A 15,943-nucleotide genomic window follows, 5' to 3' on the forward strand; every position below is an offset into this window, starting at 1 on the left:
GAATATGAGCATAAGGTAGAAGAAAGAAGAAAATTAAATACAGTAGCTGTGTCACTGTAATGATGTAACTGCAATTTATTGGTTATAAAACAGTAATTCAATAGTGTGTTTTCAGTGTTGATGAGATTGAAAGGGTGACTCATCCAATTTTGTTCTCCCTATATATGCTCCCCTTGGGTGACGTCATCCGTAGACATGGTATTTCTTTTTATTGTTATGCAGATGACACACAGTTGTACGTCCGCGTTAAGCCCTCTGACCTCAGTATGCTGAGTTCTCTACAAGATTGCATGATTGATATAAAAACTGGATGTCGATAAATTTTCTTCAGCTCAATTCTAATAAAACAGAAATCCTTGTTATTGGGTCCCAGCATGTCACAAAACAAACACTGCCATCTACTGGTTACCTGTTACAACATATCAAGCCTGTTGTAAGAAATCTTGGTGTCCTGTTTGATACCAATTTATGTTTTGAGCAACATATCACAAAACTTGTCCAATCATGCTTTTATCATCTCAGAAATATTGCAAAAATAAGATCTATTTTAAATTTTAGAGATGCAGAAACTGTTGTACATGCTTCTATCTCCTTGTGCCTGATTAGTGCAATAGCCTTTTCTCTTGTCTTAATTAAAAAACTTTGAAACGACGACAGACTGTACAGAACTCAGCTGCCAGGCTTTTAACCAGAACTAAAGGCACGACCACATCACACCTGTTTTAGCTTCTTTACAATGGCTCCCTGTTTGTTTTAGGATTGATTTTAAGATCTTATTGATTACCTTTAAGGCACACATTTTGCATTTCACTCCCTTTGTGTTCTATAATCTGTTTTGCTTTTATTGTAAAGCACTTTGTAACTGTGTTTTGAAAGGTGCTATATAAATAAAGTTTATTATTATTATTATTATCCACATGAAAAGACACAATCTGTAAACCAAAGTAATTGTTAAAAAAATGTTAAAAATAATTTAAAAATAAATTAATTTATATTTGAAGTAAACACATTCAACTGCTTGCAGCATATGTTCGCTTTAAACAACACATTTTTACAGTACATGTGTACAATCATTGATCCCAAGGAAGTGGAGTTTGAAGGTTACATGAGCTGACTTTTTACTGTTCTTGGAAAATAATTATGACTTCATCTTCATTGTTGAAACATTGACATTTTCAAGCCTTTAATCAAACACTGAAAAATGTCATGTCAAACACATGTACAACTCCAATGTTAAACCCAATACTGGGCTTTCAGAGTGAGACAGTCATAAATTGAGTCAAATTGGGTTTTTACATGTGTGGATTTTTCAGCTTTTTTAAGTTTGATTTTCTAGAGCCTGTTTAGCTGTGTGTTCTTAATTTCCTGCATTGAACAAGCAATTTTCCTCCATCCACAGCTACTAATGTTACTGTAACTTCAAACAAGGCACTTATTACCCTGCTGTTCCATAGAACTACTCAGCGTTCAACAAGGCCAGTTTGTGGGGTAAATATGAAGCTCTCAGGTGTTTTTACAACCTTTTATCCAGCCATAACTCCTTCATATGACTTTCTCTGTAAATAAGAATGGGGTCTCTGTTACTTCTGGCAGATGAAAAATCTGGAAGACTCATCACTTCCGCTGCTCATCCAATTCATTAAATTCCTCGGGCAAAGCTCCAACCCCAAGACATTCAGTGCACATGTGGTATAGATTACTCAGGAAATGCCGTAGTGTGTCTTGGTGTCGGGATGATGCAGCAATGAGCTCTGTGGTTTTAATTCATCCGGCAGCAGCAGGAGTTAGGGGAACTAGCTACTATATAGTTTGACTCCAGAGCATCTCAGCAACCAAGAAATGCCATCCAGAAGACCTGACAAGGATTCTGCCACTGTGTCCTGCACCTGAATTAAAGAGAGAGACACACAAACACAAGTTGAAAAGCTCCACAAACCAATATTTGTTGGATATAAATGAAACCTTTTCATCAATGAAACATCAAACAGTTACCATCCAGGGATTAGCCAGCTGCGGCAGACCAAGTCTCTTTGCCATGTGAACACAGGCAGTTCGACACCTGGCCCTGTTTCTGCTGGTACTAGTTTGCAGGCTGGTGGTGCTGGCTGCTTCAGTTTCTTCTCTGGACACACACGAGAGCACCAGCAGAGGCCTGGATGTTGAGCCCCAGACGGATCTCAGCACAGCCTGGATCTGAGCTGCCTCAGACTCCCCCTCATCTGTTAAACACGTGGTATTTTTTTGCAAATCTATTCTGTGATTGTGATTAATAAGGCAACAGCACAACATGCATGATGTGACATGGTAGTAACCAAGGAGCAGGAGCTGCAAATAGAAAAAACCATCACCTCTTCCAGGCTCTGCATTGGCTACATAGATGAAACCATCCACCACCTGGCACACTTGTTGCACATGAGGAGCAGGGCTGTAGACCGGGTAACCTGAATCATCGCTTCCTTCAAAAGTGAAGAGCTTATTACTGATATCCTGCTGCTGCACTCTGGCTCTTTCCCTCTCTGCCCTGCACATACAAACAATTTAATAATATAATAATACACAGAGAAAGACAATAAACAGCTGCATCTATTATAGTAACTTCAAATACAACATGCTTACCTATTGGTTGAGTAAAGAGTCAGGATATTGAATTTGTGCTGGTTGTTGAACATATAACTGATCCCCGAACCAATTCCTAGAATAAAGAAAAAGTTTGACCCAGGTTTAGTTGCATTCTTGGGAGTATTTTAGCTGATAATGGCTAGAGACATAAAAATTATGAACCAAGACAGCCACCTACTGGTGGACAAATAAACCTGCAACATGTAAGATGATAAATGTTTTCTTTCCCATTGGTTAGTCTATGAATGGAGTATGTGTGACTGAACTGCATTTCTTGGTAGCATACAATGAATATTGCTAGTTAATTTGCATTAAAATCTGGCTTTACAGCAATCTGAATAAACTAACAGCCTTGTATATGGCATTATAACTTTGCTATTAATGATAATTACAATGATAATAATACAATGACAATTATCAGTTATGGGGGCAGTTATCTCACCATTTATCTGTCTGTGTGGAGTGCCCGAGACAGGAAGCACATCTGGGGCATGCATGAGCCTTGTGACTAAAGAGACATCCAGCTTCTCCATGCCAGGGCCAAACATGGCATAACGTGGCTCGGATGAGGGCACCAGAGACTGGAGGAATGAGGTCACAACCTTGTATGTCGGCCGTGAAGGAAGCCATTTTTGTCTGCAGGATGGGCATCCTTTCAGGTATCTATTGAAACAAAAACGATTGTCAAAAACCTCTCTGTCTAACAATATGTTACCATCTGACCATGGTACTGGTCTGCATTATCTTGCAGTTAGTGTAAAGTTTATCTTAGGTGAAATTCTAACAATTAAAATTCAAAAAGAAATTCACTCTGCCATGTAGTCCACTTGTGATTCCATCCCTTGGTCTCCCCCCTCTTCTGAATCATCCAGGATCTCATTTTCACTGACTAGTGGTCCATCCAACAGCTCCAGTTGGGGCATGGTCAAATGATCTATGGAGGGCCAGTAGGGCATGTCCCTGAGCAGGAAAAATCTCCATAGCAATGGATCTCTAACCATAGCCCTCCAGTACCGACTGGTTGCTCCCAGGTGGCAGATATCCGCAGGAGATAGAAAGTTCATGATCAGGAATTGCACATCCACCTTTAGGAAGAAGGATACTGAAATGATTTTGTTTTTGATCCTTTAAGAATATAAATAGGTGACAAGCTGGATATTTTATTGAATCTGGATCCCATGAAACTTTCATTTCTAATTGTTGGATACCCAGCCTTAAAAATGAATAAATATCTACAAGAGATGAAGGCTAAGGGTTAGAAAAGGAGTGTTCAGACCAAGTTATGAAAAAGTGAGGGATAGGATTGAATATCACCAAAATAGCAGATGTATTAGCTGTGGAGAAGCAACATTTTTTTTCAAGACAACAAAGATTGCTATTAAAGTGGCTCTTATGGAACCTTCAGTGTTCATTGAACCTGATCAGTGGTGGAAAACTATTTAAATATTTCCGTATAGGTAAAAGTAATAACATTGTAAAAATACTCTGTAACAAGTCTGGCATTTAAAATATTACCCAAGAAAAATATTAATAGTATCAGCAAAACGTACTTAAAGTATCAAAAGTATAAATGCTGTTTGTCAACGTTATATTATTATAGGCTACATTGTTAAGATTGTAAGTATTGGTGTATTAACAAAAAATACTGTTGGGTAGTTTAATCCATATTTTTTAAGATGACCACATGTTTAGTGTAAAATCATAATCTGTAACTTAACTGTCAGATACATATGGTGGAAAAGTAAAATATTTCTCTGAAATGTAGTGCAGTAAGAATAAGGCCTACCATGAATTGGAAGTGTTTCTTTTCACCACTAGATACCAGATACATACATTCTGTATATAATGTATATGCAATTCTTTTTTTCCACTTTATGTCATGTCTCACCCTATCCATTTCTATTTTTGTTCCGGTTTTTGGCAGGACTGGGAACAGCAATGTAAAAAAGTCCAAATGTAAGTATGGTTTAATTTCTACCTGACATTGTCCTACCTGGATCAACACTAAATTTCACCTCAATACATTTTTAGGTAGTTGAATATGTAAAAACATGCCCATGAATTCCCACTTGTCTCACCGGTAAGCTGTCCAGATAACCTGGCTGTGATTCTTCCTCGTCCGTGTCCACAAAATCGTTGTCAACTTTACCACTGGTTGAAAAATACCTGTCTCTAAATCTCCTGAGGCTGCGGATCACTGTAGACTCGCTAAGCTGCTGGATCGTACCTGCCATGACTTCAAATGTGTCTGTCAATATGTGAATTACTAGTAATACAGTGATATAACAGCTGTTGACGTTTCACAAACTGTCACGCTTCCTTGTTGCTGGCGGCGGTAAGGCATTGTGGGTATTGTAGTTCTACAGTCATACGCAACATGAACGTGGACTTGCACATTGTAAATTGAAGTTGCATCGCCAAATAAATGTGTGCATCTTAAAACAACGCGCGTGTTTATTGTCAACGAGGACATAAAAAACAGAAAATGATTTTTGTCCAAACAACACAGATTCTCTAGTAATAGTTATACTATCAAAGTTATTCAAGTGGCAGAAAAATGGAACTTGTAATAGATGGGAATACAAGTGGCGCATTACAAAGCTGGTATGAACAAATCTGAACATACTTCAAAGGTTCATGAATACATCATTGTCAATCTGTATCTTAACACCTTTCTTTGCCTTTTGTGTGTATATTTTTTTATACCCACATACATACTGTATATAATGTATATGCAATTATAATATATTAAAAGCATAACAAAATGGCAACAAAACAATAAATAAAATGTTACTGTGCAATGTTTCATTTCCAGCTGGATTATCTTTAAACTTGTAACAATCTTAAAAAAGAAAAAAAAAGGTATCTTTATTAATAACCTTTTTATATTAATATCAATGTTATTATAACACATTCTCAGAGCAAAACAAGTGCCCCAATCAACAGTCTGGAATCAGGATGATAACTGCTTTTTCAGCAGAACAGGGCAAAAGAAATTATTCGACAGCCTCATCTGCAGCCCCTGCCAGTTTTACACCACCTATCTTATACTTTATAACCTCTCATTCGCCTGCTTTGGCCAGGGCCATTTGGCATGGGATGAGGTTGCCTGTAGACACTGATCCAAAGACTCCTTTCCTCAAATACATTTACTCCCCCATGCCTCTTCTTAGCCTTCAACAACATAACACCCCACCTGATGGGTTCCTTTTTTATTTGGGGTTGACACACACTGAATACTGATCTTAGATCTGTGCCTGAGGGCAACTTCAACACAGAATCAGCTTGGATCACTGTAAAATACTAAGGATTTCCTTGGCATTCTCTGTGTTCCAGCCCTGGCCCTGCAGAGGGCCCTCACAGGCAAGCACATATTTGTTGAGGATCTGTGTGCCAATGTCCCGAAACTGGAGGCGATCTTCTTTACGTTCCATAGTGTCGGCACTGCAGTCCTCGTACTTAACTGCCCAGAAGCACATTTCCCCTATGTACATCATTGTCAACAGGTGTGTGTCTGAGAAGATGCCTGGTCGAAAACAGAAGCAGGTAGTGAGTACGATCAAAAGGCAGCACAACCTGTTGTTATTCTGTCTGTATGTTATTTAAAAATAACTAATGACACATTTACCTTCAGATAGGAAGCTTGCTGTAGCAGTGTCATGCAGCACCACTCCATCGTTGAGCTTCACAGAGTTTCTCACCTGCAGCATCCGCATCAGGTAGCGCACTCCTTCCTGAATACACTGGATTAAAATATCAGTCAGATAAGCGTCAGGCCAACTATCAGCACATGCCAACAACATATCCTTGGGTATCAAACTATTATTTCAACAAAACAATGTAAATTTCTGTTCACTAATACAATTCACTGGATCTACTTAGATTTTTTTCCATAACGTGGCACCTTGAGGAATGTGTCCTTGTTTTTCTTGATCCATTGTTTTCGTTGATGAAGGGTGTGGCAGTACATGTACAGCAGAGCTCCACGTCTCCAATACAGACATTCTAACAGCTCCAGGCCCAACACAGACTGCACCTATAACAGACCAAATGACATGAATAGCACTGACACACTGACATGACTGCACATGAGTGTGTTTTGAGCTTTTGAGCTGCACAACTGTCAATAATGCTCTCTCCCATCTCGATTTCATGTCAAGCACTTTATTGGCCACATGGATTTTTACAGAGACACAAACACAAGTTATACAATCGCACTGACACAAACATACTGTATACATACCTCTTGGGCTGGTGCTAGTCTTCCTGCCATAACTTCTGGCTCGGTCAGATCTTGCAGCAGCTGCTGGATTTTAAATGGGGAACAGTCCTCAGGGAACTCCTGGTCCACTAGTTTGTTCTCTTCATAAAATGTGATGTCTAGTATCACCTAAACAACAAAAAAGTACACACACAACATTGTACAAGAAGACAATGCAACATACTCAAAATTATAATTATCAGTTAAAGCCGTCAGATACAATCTTCTCAACTAATGACATCATCAACTTCATTAATAAGATAAATAAAATCAGAGATTCTGATAATATAGTTGCCGAAGGGTGACAGCCAAGCTGTAGCCTCTTCTCAATCCTCTCCATGCTTAACTTTAGATTTCAAAAAAGCAACCCCTAGATCCAGATATCCTTACTAAAATCTAAACTCTGTAGTCTTTGAGTGCTCAGGCTTGATTAACTGGTTAATTACTGGTAACTTGATTCTAATAACTTTGTTGAGCTTTTTCAGTCAGGGTTTAGACCACTTCACATCATGGATTCTCTTTCAGCTTGGCACCCCTTAAGGCTTCATACATACTGAAGTACTAAGACAATCTATGTGGTGCCTCCTTGTAACCTAGGATGCAGCTAGGGCAACCATTCTCATTCCTATAATCTCAAAGCCATGATACCAGTTTTGTGTTTGACTTTTAAATTCACTGGCTGAACTGAGGAGCTTCCACATGTTCATAGCGGAGGAACGATTCGGTTTAGTGACAAAACTAACCTGCAGCAATTTTGATAATTTATTAATTGTTCATCTCATTTATGAAGAAAAAAAGCCCCCCAAAATGAGGGGGTTCACCTTTTTAAATATGATTTGCTATATGTTTTCTATAAATGTACATGGAATATCTTTGTTTTGTACTTGATCTCATGCAATTTGAAGATATCACATCATGTATATAGCCTAAATATTGTCATCTTTATAATGTTTATAAATTAAATTCCATTTACTTGACTTTTTATTTTGTTGTGTTTATTACTCCTGGGGCCAGATGCCCAAAACTCTGTGCAGCTTCATGACTAAAACTGCGTGTATGCACAAAGCCAGAAATATGCATATGCATTCTTTTCGTCAGATTTACAAAGCTATGTGTACGCATGGTTCTGTTTTATCATGGCTCTGTTTTAGAAATCTCAGTCATTGAGGAACTGGGCGCACATGCACGAGCCTCATTTCCATTCCCACAATTAGCCATATATGGATGAAGAAACGCCCTGAACCAGCCGTTTTCATATCAATTCGCCACCTGCTCCACCAGTCTGTACACCTATCCATGAAACGACAGGAAAGAAGAAGTGCAGTTTCACCGATTGTGTTGCACCGGTGAGGTTCTCCAACAGCCAGAACAGCTGTCATTATGCATGGCTGTGTAGCTCTTTATACCGTCCATATCATTAATTCATCACATGGACCTGTAAACTATTGTTGGCAGTGACATCGCAGGAAAGTAATCAATGATTAGTTTGTAGCACTCATATCTAAACTGACTTTACAAGATGTGACACAATTAAGGATAAAATAAAAAGAATATTAAGAGCAAAATAAAATGTTGACTCCTATGTAAATTAAAAGAATGGTAAAATTAATCTCAAAAAAGTAATTATTCAATGTTACATTTATAAATGTGCCTTTGATTGGCATTTTACAAATCTCTGTATAAACACAAAAAAAAGACAGTCACAGAAAAACTGTAGCTGGTTATCAATCTACACAATGTTTTACTAAGAGATTCTGTCCCTCACCTTATATTGCATCTCCACCTCATCACATCACCCTCAGATCGCTTTGAAAAAACATGTGTATGCGTGATCTGAAGAATACGTGAGGTGCGCAAATTCTCACTACACATTCTGTTTTTATAAATACCAGTTTCTGTGTGGGGAATGAAGTATGCATGTTTTTGGTGCATACGTGTCATTTATGCATTTGGTCCCTGGTTCTTATCTGCACTGCTATAACATGAGAATTTCCCCTCTGGTTATCAATAAAATCTCATCTTATATCACCTTGTGCTCGGGGACTTTATGTATTCATGAACTAATATATGAAGCAGAATCAGATATTAATCACTGATGAACATAATCATTAATTGCAGCCCTAGACATTTAATAATACAGTTTGACATAATGAAGTACCTGTGTGTAATCCTGAAGCAGCTTGGAAAGGTTGCTACTCTCCCCTCCTTGTCTGTAATAGCTTTTCAACTTGTCTAGTATGGCAGATGCATTCTGTAAATAGTCATCATCTATGGAAAAATAATATGTTAACATATTACTAATTACAGATGTAAGCTAAAGAAAAATCCTGTGTTATACATTTCAGTGTAATATTGTTTCAGTAGATTTCACTGACAGTAATGATTGTCACTTCATATTTACTCACAATATGCAAAACAAATTGATTGATACTAAAAAAAACTTATAACGTTACGAAGTCAATGAATGTGACTATGCGTCATCATGGCAATAAACGTTTTAACCGTTTGTTAAAGTTGAAATGTAATCACAATAAAGGTACAATTCAATATAAAATGCTGGTAACGTTACTGCTTAAATTTTATCTCAACTCTGGATACGCTGCATCATGTTACAAGGCCAGCTTGTCAACATAAATGCATTTTAGCTAACGTTAGCGAACTAACGCTAGCCAACAACTCCAACATCCAGCCAATAAAAAAACTACAATCAGTAAGTGAGAAGCTAAACGTTACTATAGCGTTACACTTTGTTAACATTATGCTGTCTGTCAGTTAACGGTTAAGGTAAACATTATTTGTAAACATGCTACATGTCATCAGATAGCAGCTGTTGTTATGGTTGCAAGCTATGTTAGATAACGATAGCTAGCTTGCTAGTTGGCTAATAAACTAAATAAGGCTGTCAGCCGCGCGCACGCGGTGCCGAGAATGGTCACAAGATAATTATTTTAACAACGTTTTATTGATACCTTGTTTTTCAGCTCTGAGACTAGAACATTTAATGTCTAACTCAAATATCCTTCTCTCCAACTCGAAACCTTGTCGCCTGTAGTCGTCGGCCATGACTGAAAGTATTCGTCACGTGAGGCAGGGGAGTCACGTGCTCAAAGAATGTCGTCTCAGTTTCCATGGCGTCGGTGTTCTGCGCACGCCTGGATGAATATTAACAGTATTAGGTATAGAAACAAAAAAATTTAACCTGTAACTGTCAAATATCTGCGTTATTTATGTGCCCGGGGAGTTTGAAAATAATGGTAAAACATCACAATGAAGCGTAGCGGTGGTGAAATGGTTAAATTTAAATGAGCTTGCCGCTGTTTCCACTGCTGCTTTCAAGTTATATGGCAACGCTAACGGTAGCCTAACGGTCCTGTGATTATACAGTTGGATTTGGTTAAATCAGGGTTTAATCACTTTGAACTTTTGTTTGATTTTCAGGCACATCCGTGTTGTGAAGCATCAACTCGTATATATTGAAGTTTTCTGAAAAGTGTTAGTTTTACAACTTGGAAGTTGGCTTGAACACTTTTATGGCTTACTTTTTCAAAAATTGCTGAACAGAAAAGGTATGCAATAAAATCAGATTTTTTAAAAGAGAAATCTTGGAGCATTTTAACTGTATGTGCACATACAGACTAAAACTTTATAGGCTAAATTCAATCATGAAAAGTTCAAGTGATGGGCGAGACCTCAAGAACTAGAATTTAGAGATGTGAAATTTTCTCAGTAAAATGAATAAATAGACAGTGTGTTGAACTTTCTGGTTTTTGTTTTCAAAAATATAGCATTGAATCATTGGCTTCAAGTTTAATTGAATGGTTGGTTTGAGTGTCAAAGTAATATTCATTTTTATCCAGAATCCTGATGTATACCTATACTTACATTCATAAAATAGATATTTAGTTGTTTCTTCTTCATTTTTACAAAATTCATATTTGTTACAACTGGGTGGATTGTATTTCCGATAAGTCCGATATGACATGAATGCGGCATAGTCCAGCCCATTGTGATGCCAGCCAATATCATTGTAGCTTTGACTTTTCGTTTTCGAAACCGGAAGTAGCCGGCTCAGCCAGCGAAAGTCACTAGTGCGCATGCACTATGGGCCGCACAATGTGGAAGATCTGGGTACTTCCATACCTGGAAGTCGATTTTTTTTTTTTGCTTCATGTGCCACTGAGCAACTTTCATAGCAATGAACAGGGCCCTGCCTCCAATGCTGTATCCAGTTCTCTTTATAAATCCATGAGTGAGCTAAAGCTAGTAGCCATATTTGCAAGCGTTCAGCCTTGCACTCATACGACACACTCACTTTATAACATGACACACCCACTTCACTGCACGACCAACCCCCCCCAGGATGTTGTTACCCTAAAGGCATGTTATGGTGACACACCCCCTTCCAGCCCCTAACCTTAACCATCTCACTGCTCATGCTTAACCTTAACCAAATGGGTGTATCATGTAGTAAAGTTGGTGCATCTTGTAAATACTGCAAGTATGCAGATAAACCTACTTGAGCGCTCAGCCTGCATCATCTGTTCGCCACCTGCTGGGAGACGGGTCTGATTGCAGCTGCAGTGGTAGATGGTTGGTTTACGTAGAACCCCCCTCCGGCCACGATTTTGTTTGCAATGGCAGAGTGACACTGTCCGTATTTCCGCTCATTGACTCCGCAGGAAGTGAAGACTGCAGAAGCAACGGTTCAAAGTTAGGGCTTGTGTCCCTATAGCATTTTTTTCATGCCAGCGTCTTTTTTCAATTATTCCCAACAGGGAGAGAGCGTATGCAGCAACATGCAGCCACGTAGAGAAAAAGCATTGCACCCAGTTTCTTTTTTCAATGTGCTCCAAATTTTTTTGTGCAGCTGCTCCAAGTACTTCTAGCTGAAAATTTCTGAACTTGTCAGAAAGGCGCTGGTGTCGTTACTGTCGGTCCTTTTCAGTCAACCAATCATATCTCAGATGGATCATGTTGTGCACCCACATCCTCCTTGCTCTATGGCTGTTAGATTGAGTGGTGACAGTGGGGACATGACCATTATTTAAGGTGACCTATTATGCTTTTTCTTATTTTCAGTCATATATATAATGTTACTATGTTGGATGTTCATATTAAACTTGGCCAAAGTGTCAAGTAATGAGGTAAACGTATGTAGAGATAATCCCTGTGAGCAAAAAGCACCACCTTCAGACTGCTCTGAACGCTCGGTTTCCAACAGTTTTTTCTACTTTCAGCCCGAGCTGAAATGTTGGGTTTTAATCAGCTGTAACTTAACGCTACTCTGATACAGCTGCCCCTTGGCAGGCTTCTGGAAAGCTGGCCAATCAGAATAGAGTGGGCTCATCAGGAGAGGGCCTTAAAGAGACAGGAGCTAAAACTGCCTGTTAAGAGACAGAGGCTGAACTGAGGGGATGCATAAAGGGCCAACATAAGATAAATGTGAATTATGCAGAGCTACTCTAGTGGAGTCCAAAAATAAAAATATAGAGCTGGAAATGAGCATAATAGGTCCCCTTTAAGCTCATCCATACAAAGGTTGAAGACAAGCACTTGGTGAAAAAACAATAAAAAGGAAAGAGGCAATGCTAGTCTATCATACAATGGCACTACAACCAGATGGACTTTTTGTCTGCCATGTCTGTACTTACTGTGTGTATTCATCAACATATGTATAAGCCAATCATATTGGCTGTATTATGTATGATTTGATCAAATGTATTTAATTATAAGCCCAGTAAATGTCTCAAATCTATTATCTGCCTTGATTTGTTGTGTGAATAACATTTAGTGATCTTTTCACAGACAAAAAGAAAAAAAATGAATATATATATATAGGGAAAAGAACCTTTACAAATCATAAGTCACCCTGGGTCAGGACACTGCTAAAAAAGATCAATCTCAATGAGGCTTTCCAGGTTGAATAAAGGTTAAGTAAAAATAAATTAATTTATAAAAACAATAGAAATAATGTCTTTAAATAGTAGATGTCATAACTTTCATGGTCAGACTGACTTTTATTTGCCACAGCGGATGATCGGATGATCGCCACAGCAGATCATCCGTTTCCATCTCTTCCTGTCCTCTGCATCTTCCTCTGTCACGCCAACCACCTGCATGTCTTCCCTCACCCTATCTATAAACCTCCTCTTTGGCTTTCCAGGCAGCTGGCAGCTCGATCTTCAGCATCCTTCTCCCAATATAAGAAGCATCTCTCCTTTGTACATTTCCAAACCATCTCAATCTCTTTGTCTCCAAGCCATCCAACCTGAGCTGTCCCTCTAATATAATCATTTCTAATCCTGTTGAGCCATGTCACTCCCAACAAAAATATTAGCATCTTCAACTCTGCCACCTCCAGCTCCGCCTCCTGTCTTTTTGTCAGTGCCACCACCTCTAAACCATACAACACAGCTGATCCCACTACCCTCTTGTAAACCTTCCCTTTCACTCTTGCTGCTACCCTTCTGTCGCAGATTGCTCCTGACTCTTTTCTCCACCCACTCCACCCTGCCTGCACTCTCTTCTTTACCTCTCTTCTGCACTCCTCGTTACTTTGAAAAGTTGACCCCAAGTGCCATCTCTCCTAAACATCTCCATGCATACACAGGTATGTCATCTGGACCAACTGCCTTTCCACTCTTCATAGCTGTCCTCACTTCCTCCTTTCTAATCCACTGCAATTCCTGATTCACTGTCCCCACATCATCCAACCTTCTCTCTCTCTCATTTTCTTCATCAGCCCCTCAAAGTACTCCTTCCACCTTGTCAACACACTCTCCTCACTAGTCAGCACATTTCCATCCCTATCCTTCATCACCCTAACCTGCTGCACATCCTTCTTAGCTCAGTCCCTCTTTCTAGCCAATCGGTACAAGGCCTCTACATTTTGCAGAACATGATTTTACTGTGTGAGAGCTTGAAACATTGGAAATGATCTGAAAAGACTAATTTGAGCACAATTTTCATTAATTTCTTTCTATTGTTACTGTTATCAAAAATTATATTTACACAGAATGCAGTGATAATGGTAAATTAAGACAAATCAATGACTATGGGAGTAAATATTCACATATTTACTATGAGATAGTGCATGGCAGCTGCATAAAAAACGTCAAAACACCATCAGAAAGCCCTCTTCCTCTTCTTCTTCTTCTTCGTCTTCTTCTTCTTAGGTCATGGATGTACAATAAGAGCTCTTATTATACATCCATGGGCATTCTGTTTCTAATGATTTTCAGGCAGGCTGTACACTGAAAAGCGTAATGCTGCCCTCCACAGAGAGAGGTTTGCTATTTATCCTATATTTTTGAATACAAAGCCCTCTTCCTCTTCTCCTTCTTCTTCGTCTTCTTCTTCTTAGGCCATGGATGTATAATAAGAGCTCTTATTATACATCCATGTACAATAAGAGCTCTTATTATACATCCATGGGCATTCTGTTTCTAATGATTTTCAGGCAGGCTGTACACTGAAAAGCGTAATGCTGCCCTCCACAGAGAGAGGTTTGCTATTTATCCTATATTTTTGAATACAAAGCCCTTCACAAATGCCCTCCACACCTATTTACGGAGAAGAAGAAAAAGTGGGCGTTCTTGTACCCCACCAGCCAATCATAACAGTGGGCATTCCTTAACAGTGGGCGTTCCGGTGCTCTACGAACCAATCAAAGCAGTGGGTGTTCCCACGCTGCGGCTGCAGCCAGACTCAATTGCCGGCTGGTGTTATCACTCTGCTCCTCAGCTCGTCGCCAGTGTGTAGCTTCCAAAACATGGCGGCCCTCAAAACCCTGTGCAGAGCGGAGACTTTATTCTTCAGAAACCTATCTGGCCCCCGCAGAACCAAATTAAACTTCACTCAACACACACTGAGCAAGGTCGGTATTTTAAGCGGTCACGTTAAACAGGTTTAACTGTGAGACGGTTACACATGCTTGTGCAAGATTAAAAGGTCACTATATAATAAGAATATCATTCTTACTTTTTATTTGCCGTCCACAATACTGTGAGTTTAGTTTGGCAATTTAATAATCTCCACATTTTCTTTTTGCCTCATATAACTTAACTTTTATCGATAATAACGTGAATTGACCTCAAGCTGCTGGTTTACCTAATCTGGTAGAGGTTCTCGCCACGTACCATTGCAAACTGTTTGTAACTTTTCCTAATGCCAAACGTGAAACGTGAATAAGGATCAGTGATTTAAAGTCTTTGCATGATTCAAACCCGCAGCTTGTTAAGGTGTGCGTGTGTTTGTTTTGTAGATTGTCACAAGTGCTCCTCTACCAACATAGCTTTACACACAAACTCTAGACAATATTTCCATCATGGTTGTTTTGGCAATAAGTGTATAACACAGACACTGTAACTGTTGGCTATAAGTTAGTCATGGCTATAAATAACAAGCTAAATGTGATATCCGGTGTTAAATAGTTCTTCATGAGGTAAGCAAATTTAGGAAATGCTTAAGGGAACATGCAAAACCTAAAAATCGAAGCAACAGATTTCCCCATTACTGACAAAACACTCATCTGGGCAACATTTGGCTAATAACAATAGGGCAATAATCAGAGCAAATTAGGTGTAGTGGCAAAATGCATAATATTGTCAACATCTGAGCAGGTGTCTCAGAATTTATGAGCAATATAGTGAATGTCAGCAGTGTAATGGTGACACTACTGGAAGAAAGTGATGATATGCATTAGTCAAAGTTTTGTTTAAATCTTATCAGTGTATCCTGTGTTGTTAAAACTGCAGTCGATACAGTAGCTTGAACCTGTGGTTCTGTAAATCATCTGGATGACAGTAAGAACTGGCTTAACATTAACTGACTTGGTGTATTTATCCTTGTAATTCAAACAGAACAGATATGAACATGGGTAGTGAAATGTTTCATTTTGTTTAGTAAGCAATAATGCATAACAAGGTGTATACATCATCAAATGTCAATATGACAATTTTGCAATGGAACTGCAATGCACATAAAATCAGCACCATAATATTGAAGATTCCCAAGAAACAAATGTAAGCAAAACACAACACGTCTTACAAAATAATTGGAGTA

General features: G+C 38.8%; 3 protein-coding genes across 3 annotated transcripts in view; 1 reads left to right on the plus strand and 2 right to left on the minus strand.

Annotated features, from left to right (window-relative positions):
- Window positions 1-1,151: 1,151 nt before the first annotated feature.
- Window positions 1,152-4,991, minus strand: fbxo4 (F-box protein 4). The gene is made up of 7 exons (XM_042422415.1): window positions 4,698-4,991; window positions 3,430-3,704; window positions 3,062-3,282; window positions 2,617-2,692; window positions 2,349-2,521; window positions 1,993-2,219; window positions 1,152-1,886 (listed from the first exon to the last, which is right to left on the minus strand). The coding sequence occupies exons 1-7, from the start codon at window positions 4,851-4,853 to the stop codon at window positions 1,794-1,796; spliced, it is 1,221 nt and encodes a 406-aa protein (XP_042278349.1). The 5' UTR covers window positions 4,854-4,991; the 3' UTR covers window positions 1,152-1,793.
- A 64-nt stretch (window positions 4,992-5,055) lies between these two features.
- Window positions 5,056-10,026, minus strand: c9h5orf51 (chromosome 9 C5orf51 homolog). The gene is made up of 6 exons (XM_042422416.1): window positions 9,850-10,026; window positions 9,039-9,148; window positions 6,863-7,009; window positions 6,524-6,655; window positions 6,248-6,362; window positions 5,056-6,145 (listed from the first exon to the last, which is right to left on the minus strand). The coding sequence occupies exons 1-6, from the start codon at window positions 9,941-9,943 to the stop codon at window positions 5,910-5,912; spliced, it is 834 nt and encodes a 277-aa protein (XP_042278350.1). The 5' UTR covers window positions 9,944-10,026; the 3' UTR covers window positions 5,056-5,909.
- A 4,563-nt stretch (window positions 10,027-14,589) lies between these two features.
- oxct1a (3-oxoacid CoA transferase 1a) overlaps window positions 14,590-15,943 on the plus strand; it is a 47,721-nt gene continuing 46,367 nt past the window's right edge. The window contains exon 1 of the mRNA XM_042421996.1: window positions 14,590-14,756. Coding sequence (XP_042277930.1) covers window positions 14,652-14,756 — 105 coding nt within the window. The 5' untranslated portion in view covers window positions 14,590-14,651. The remainder of the gene's footprint in view (window positions 14,757-15,943) is intronic.

The sequence above is a fragment of the Thunnus maccoyii genome, chromosome 9, assembly GCF_910596095.1.
Source record: "Thunnus maccoyii chromosome 9, fThuMac1.1, whole genome shotgun sequence".
NCBI lineage: Eukaryota > Metazoa > Chordata > Actinopteri > Scombriformes > Scombridae > Thunnus > Thunnus maccoyii.